Source organism: Pocillopora verrucosa, chromosome 6 (assembly GCF_036669915.1).
Source record: "Pocillopora verrucosa isolate sample1 chromosome 6, ASM3666991v2, whole genome shotgun sequence".
Taxonomy (NCBI): Eukaryota; Metazoa; Cnidaria; class Anthozoa; order Scleractinia; family Pocilloporidae; genus Pocillopora; species Pocillopora verrucosa.
This window is the reverse complement of record NC_089317.1, coordinates 539,365-545,948: the sequence shown is the minus strand read 5'-3', so window position 1 is coordinate 545,948 and position 6,584 is coordinate 539,365. Positions and strand designations below refer to the sequence as shown.

General features: G+C 35.8%; 1 protein-coding gene across 1 annotated transcript; it reads left to right on the top strand.

The window, feature by feature from the left end:
* Window positions 1-186: 186 nt before the first annotated feature.
* LOC131792218 (UBX domain-containing protein 7) lies at window positions 187-6,583 on the top strand. The gene is made up of 11 exons (XM_059109597.2): window positions 187-422; window positions 1,124-1,188; window positions 1,299-1,367; window positions 1,573-1,682; window positions 2,252-2,398; window positions 2,663-2,753; window positions 3,466-3,519; window positions 3,643-3,710; window positions 4,350-4,803; window positions 5,479-5,558; window positions 5,915-6,583. The coding sequence occupies exons 1-11, from the start codon at window positions 193-195 to the stop codon at window positions 6,071-6,073; spliced, it is 1,527 nt and encodes a 508-aa protein (XP_058965580.2). The 5' UTR covers window positions 187-192; the 3' UTR covers window positions 6,074-6,583.
* The last annotated feature ends 1 nt before the right edge of the window (window position 6,584 follows it).

Sequence of the window (6,584 nt, the reverse complement as noted above, 5' to 3'; positions counted from 1 at the left end):
CACTTTGAAACTTTTCAAAAGGGTTATTAAAGGCTGAAGTATAGGTTAGTCGTTTTACCTATTACTAAGTTGTTCATTTTCTGGGGAAAATTTTGACCATAGATAAAGAAACGTGAAGACAATTCCGACTTTACCAGACCCCAGTGGAACAAGTTTCCCGCGCTCGACTGATCATTCGGTGGACAGTTCAAGATGGCGACTAGAATGAAAGTGACCTCCAGTGTCATAGAACAGTTTGTCAATGTTACAGGAGCCTCTAAAGAGATTGCAAGATCAATGCTGGAAGCTTGTAATGGAAACTTGGAAATGGCGATCGAAATGCACTTAGATTCGTGCGAGGTTCCCGAATCAGGAGTCTCGGGTGCTAGTTCTTCCGCGACCAGATTAAATTTTGCAGCTGGGTCTTCAAGTAATTCTCATCAGTAAGTTGTGATTTGAAATATTTTTATCAAATATTGTCTCCGATGCCTTAACTTTACGTACCATAGCAGTTTCTAGTGAGAATTCATCAAGACATTATCTGGAACTTAAAAAAATTATCCCACGGTCAAATCGACTTTTAGAATTGATGTCTTACAAGCTTAGCAGCCTCACAGATTATGGATTACTCAGTAAAATGAAAATTTCCCAATAATCTCAATTCTTTTTGCTAAGTTTTGTTCTGAATACAACGACACATTGGTGTTACTAAATTACTTGGTTGGAGTAGTGCGTTCAGTCATTTTGCTTTAAAACGATCGATCACGAGAGGTCTTATTATTAAATTTCATGTCATTAAACACCTATCTGTGACAAAATATTTTGTTTGCACCAATAAATTAGTTTTTTGATGTGCTTCAAAACATGTGGACCAGTTTTTGTCATGAAATTAGAATTACAGTCAATAAGTGCTTGATTATTATAAATGTCCTTTTAAAACTCAAGATATTTAGATTTGTTCTATATTTATTATTATTATTGTTATTAAATTTATAAATTATTTATTGTTATTATTATTATTTAATTAAAATTACAGGCAGTAAATGCTTGGTTATTATAAATGTCCTTTTTAGAACTCAAGATATTTAGATTTTTTCTTTATTTTTTACTATGATTAACATTGTTATTATTATTATTTTATCAGAAATGTTGATGATGTACGGGCTCCTATTCCTCAGACCCATGGTATTTTAGTGGAACCATTTCAAGGTATGACTTTTTTAAATAATGCATGAAGGTTGCAAGAGTATAGCAAAATTTATTTATTTATCTGATTTAATGAGTCATTAATTTATTTTTCTTTCCAAATTTTTTTTCAGCATATCCAACCAGAAAACGACAAGCTAAATCAGTGTTTGATGCATTCCGAGATTTTCAAGCTGAAGCAAGTAAGCAGCTAGAGAGAACAAATGCTTGGTTTTCATTTTTCACCTTCTCTACCAAACCCCAACAGACTTTTCCTTGATGTTCTTTTGTAATAGCACAAATACTGGAGTAGTGTTTTCATTTATTTTTTATAGCTTAAATAAATATTGGATTGATATTTATATTTATTTTTACAAACTCTAATATTGGATTTATATTGTCTTGTAGGACAGCAAGAAAGTGCTAGCACTTCCTCTGTTATGACAGGAAAGAAGAAAACACTACATGATTTATTCCGCCCACCAATTGATCTCCTACACAAAGGAACATTTGAGACTGTAAGTTTATTTGTTCCAATATTTTCAGGTTAGCCCAGCATTTTTTCCAATCTCTTCTTGTCTTCATTTTTCTTTTTTTCCAAGAACTAGTCTTCATTACAGATTAAGATTCTGTGCAAGTTGAATAATTGTCCTGGTCCAAAACCTGCCACAAGGTCCTCAGCTGTAAATTAGACTCAGGGTTTTGGTGATTTCATATATTTTCACTTTTAAGTGAACTCTTCACCACTCCGAAGATCCCATGAGTAATTCTCCTTACTCTCTACCATACAATACTTATAATGTTAGTTTGGAGAATTTGTTATTGGATCAACTCATAATCCCCTAATTTATATTTTTCTTTATTCTCATCACTCATCTGTTTGATATTGTAATGACATTGTGAGGAGAAATTCTATCTTGGTCATTCATGGGAGTTTAAGGGTTGAAAAAACCCTGGTTTTATCAACCATTACCATAATAATGAAAATGAATCCTTTTTTACAAAGGAAAAATGAAAGATGTTGGTATCATTTCCCCTTTTCTCATTTCTTCCTAGTTGTGCTCATTTCTTGTTATATAAATGATAGGCTAAAGTTGATGGCCAGCATCATAGTAAGTGGTTGTTAGTGAATGTCCAGGATGTGCGAGAATTTTCATGTCAGCAGTTAAACAGGGACGTGTGGAGTAATGAGGCAGTGAGAAATATTATTAAGGAGCGCTTTGTTCTTTGGCAGGTAACATAATCTCAGTTATATTTACCTATTTTTTATCTGTAAGTGAATTCTCTCAAATATTGGCCATTCATTTTGGTCTACCTCTTTTGCAATAAATACATAATGGACAGCTATTCTTCACAGGGAAACCTAAATTTTGCCCAAGTTTTAAAGGAAAAATGTATCAAGGAGTTTTAAATCAGTGTTCTTTGATATTTAAACTATGTTAAGTAATTGATTTGGTGAAAAAAATGCACTAATCAATAAAATCTATTCTTTCCTCAGGTGTATAGAGACAGTAATGAGGGAGATCGCTTTATCCAGTTCTATCATGTGACAAAATATCCCTTTTTAGCTGTTCTTGATCCTAGGACAGGTTAGCTTTACTTTGGTTTGTGATAACTCGTACTTATCATTCATTCTTGATGTACTATTTTAAAAAATGAGTGCGAGGGTTTCATCAGGGTTTCCAAGCACAAGAAAACTTAGGAAAGCATGAGGCTGCAGGTCAAATGCTTTCATTGTTTTTGAGTGTTTGGAAACTCTGATGAAACCCTCACACTGGTTTTTGAAATAGCTCCTCAATCGCGCCTCAGGAATAAAAGAAAATGGAAATATTCGTGAATTTTTCACATGTTACTGGCAAGTTTGTTGTTATGAAAAATTGTATTGTTATGGTGATTTGCATTTTGAGAAAGGGTGTGAACCATGTTATCATGTTTTGGGCAATTTAAATAAGTGAGTGAATGCGATGATGTTTTCTTTAGGAAATGTCTTGTGAGAGAGAGTGTGTTGATAAAGGTTGTTTGTTCATGTTGGTGTCTTTGTTTTAAGTATTCAAGTATGTGTTATAAATATTCAAATTAAGAAATGAGTTCACTAGAGTTTGATGCTTTATAAAACTTAAGGGTTTGTTTTTGTATGAAACTCATGGACAGTATGTCATTCTAGTGTTTCATTGTTGTTTCAAACCACATGCACGTGACAAAATTTGGCATGTCTTGGTTGGATGATCACCTTATCAATAATTAATGAGTTAAAGAAAAAGATTTTAAAGTTTACTTTCTAATTCAACCAATCCTTTCCAGGGGAGAAACTGGTAGAATGGGGTTACATGGATGCTCAGGCATTTTGTGAATGTGGTATGTGTTTCTAAAGTTTAAATAATTACTCAATTTCTTGGAAGGAACTCTTTTTATACTTTTTCTATACTTTTCAACCATTTTTTATCTTTCCACTAATTTTCCATCAATTATATCCTCTAGCGGCAGAATTTCTTTTACAACATCCTTCTCTTGAGGGAGACACTCCACCAGCCAAGAAAAGAAGAAGTGTAAGTGACTTTGGTGTTATTCAAAGATATTTGCTTGATGAAGTTTTTTTTATCAGTTTAATTACATGCTAATCCATTTTCTGTTTTTTATTGTTGTTTTTTTCTGTGTTTGTTTGTGTTTTTTTTTTTTTTGTCTCTTTGAGATAATGAATGAATGCTTAGCATTTAGCGAACTGGTAAAGCCTTGGTTAGGTTGGTGTGTTGTGTTCTTACCCTCAGAGTGTCTCTCTCCATCCAGGAGTAAGGATGGGTATAAGGAAAACTCTTAATGAAACTTGATATATCAGTGGAGCATTTCTGACAATACACTAACATCCCATTCAGATAAAAGATTAAGTCAGCCCTTGAGCAACACTGTCAGAGCTTGTCCTAGTTTCCTTTATGTGAAATAACTAGTAGAAATGCTACTCCCCACAGTCCTTTGCAGCTTTCCCCACCTCCAACACTTTGCCAGACTTCCCTCACTTTTCACTGGCACACTGATCATGAGACCACCATTTAGAAAAAGCAATTCTCCTGGTAACTTCATGCTAAAGAAACTGAGGTAGGTTCCAACAGGGTGGGCCACGTGGTTCATAGGACTTAACCAAGCCTTTAACCTTCTGTCTATTTTTTGTAATTTTTTGTGTGTATCTCTAGGAATCAATCGTAGATGCCTCTGAAGATTCGCAGCTTCGTGCTGCCATAGCAGCATCATTACAGTGCACCAAATTTGAAACCAAAAATGACGAGAACAGCGAGGATGATGACGAAGACTTTGAGGATTTAGAATTTAGTGGTTCAGATTCTGACGAGGAACACAAAACACCAGCAAAGAATGTAAACAATTCAAGTACTGTTGATAAAAAAGATGTGAAAAGAGGAATAAACTTTGATGAGCCTTCCAATAATGGCGAAGGAACTTGTATCAAAGGGAAGGAATCGCCGGAAAGTGAACTCTTGAAAAGTAATGACTCAGTAAAGAGGAAAAATAGCACAGGAGTGGAAGAAAGTGCGCAAAATAATTTGGAGAAAACAGAGGAAGTTAGGGAAACTGAATCTGAAGCTAAGGAAACAGACAACTCTTCAAACCTGAGAACACAAGAGCAGGCTGGTAAGAGGCACTGATAGAGAACTGAAATCTCCTTACAAATGTTCTTACGTTTTTTTCCTGTTGGTGTTGAGAATTTAGTGGTCAGTCAACACAGCAAAATTAATTGAAGTAGTCATCGACGCGTTTACTTAATTAATTCAATTACCCATTAATTCAGACTTGACGAATTCTTAACGAAAAGAAATTGCAGATATTCATGCGTAGGAAAAAAGATTTTTCAGTTTTGACGTAAAGATTCGACAACAACGCGTCCTGATTGGGTTCCGAAAGTGAATTCATGGAAGAAGCGGAAATGGCAGATGCATGTTTAATGTTAACGTATATAACAATTTCGACAGTTGCGCGTTTTAAGAATATCTTCGCGTCCTGATCACGCACTGATTACGTTCAGAAAGGATCTCATATAAGGAATGGAAATGGAAGATGCATGTTTATTGGTAACACATTTAGCAAATTCGATTACGGGGCGTCTTTATGAGTATCACCGCGTCGTAACCGCGTTCTGATTGCATTCTGTCTGCAACCTGAAAATCCAGGCACCTTATGCATCGGCGGTGGAAAGTAGTTTATCAAGGACATTCGTGCGCTCTTGCTTCTACTTTTCACGTCGCCTCTTCTTTGCTAAACAATTCCGCCATCCACTTACTGACTTCCGTTCTGTATTTTTCATTGCAGGACCTATGTGTAATATTATGGTCCGTTTTCCGAATGGCTCTCGTACCCACATCTCTCTGAGTGCCGAGTCGTCTTTAAAGGTGAGGTCTGAGCAAAGACAAGATTTTAAGCTTGTTAAAAATTAACCCACAGAGTAGATGCTTTCCCTTCACTTTAACTGGTTACTCTAATTTTTGTCGGTCTATTTCTACAAGCTGCGCTTTTCAAATCTGAAGACGCATCTTTGAATTTTTGAAGGGTACAACTGCATTCGAAGAAGGGAAAACCAGTGTGCGTTCAAAGTGCACCGTGCAGTGTGTAGGATAAACCGTGTTCTCTCTCGTCGCTTCGTAAACCATCGCCTATGGAGGTCGATACAAAAGTTTCTAATGTACGTTTTATTCTGACGGACTTAATTAATGATCTTGATTCGGTAACTTAGCAATTTTTTTCACAGGATCTCGTCTTGTTGGTACAGAAAGAGGGTTACCCCAATGAACGTTACGAACTCGTCACCAACTTTCCACGGAGGAAATTGTCCAGCCTGGATTTCGGGACGACTCTTAAAGCTGCGGGACTATTCCCGCAAGAAACAGTTTTTGTTCAAGAGAGATGACGAGTGTTAAAACTCTTCACCCGAGAAAGAGCGCGATACGAAGAGGTCAAGACGCCAACAGATTGGGCCCACGAAGATAGAACGAACACTGCCGAAGAATATAAATTAAACGTACACAGGCCTTGATGAGACTATCTTGTAAATGTAAACGTCAAATGTCGAGACATAATTGAGTGCGCGAGTGTTGAGTTTCAGTTTAAGATGTACAAAGAGAGTAGATCATCAAGAAACATTTGGTCGCCAAATTAAAAGTTCAATTTTTTTTAACACTACGAGTACTCAAGGGTTTCTCCATCTGTTTTATCCTTATCTAGTACCAATATTTTTCATTTTCGACGTCCCATATGATTTCCGCTCATATTAGAATACAACTCGATCTCCATGTTTTCATTGACAAATATATTCACGTTTTATATTAAAATATGAAACAGTCTTGGCCGGCCTACAAATTAAAGCCCGCATTCATCTTTACCAACTTCTTGGTAACTAGACTTAATTTTGGTGAATTTTT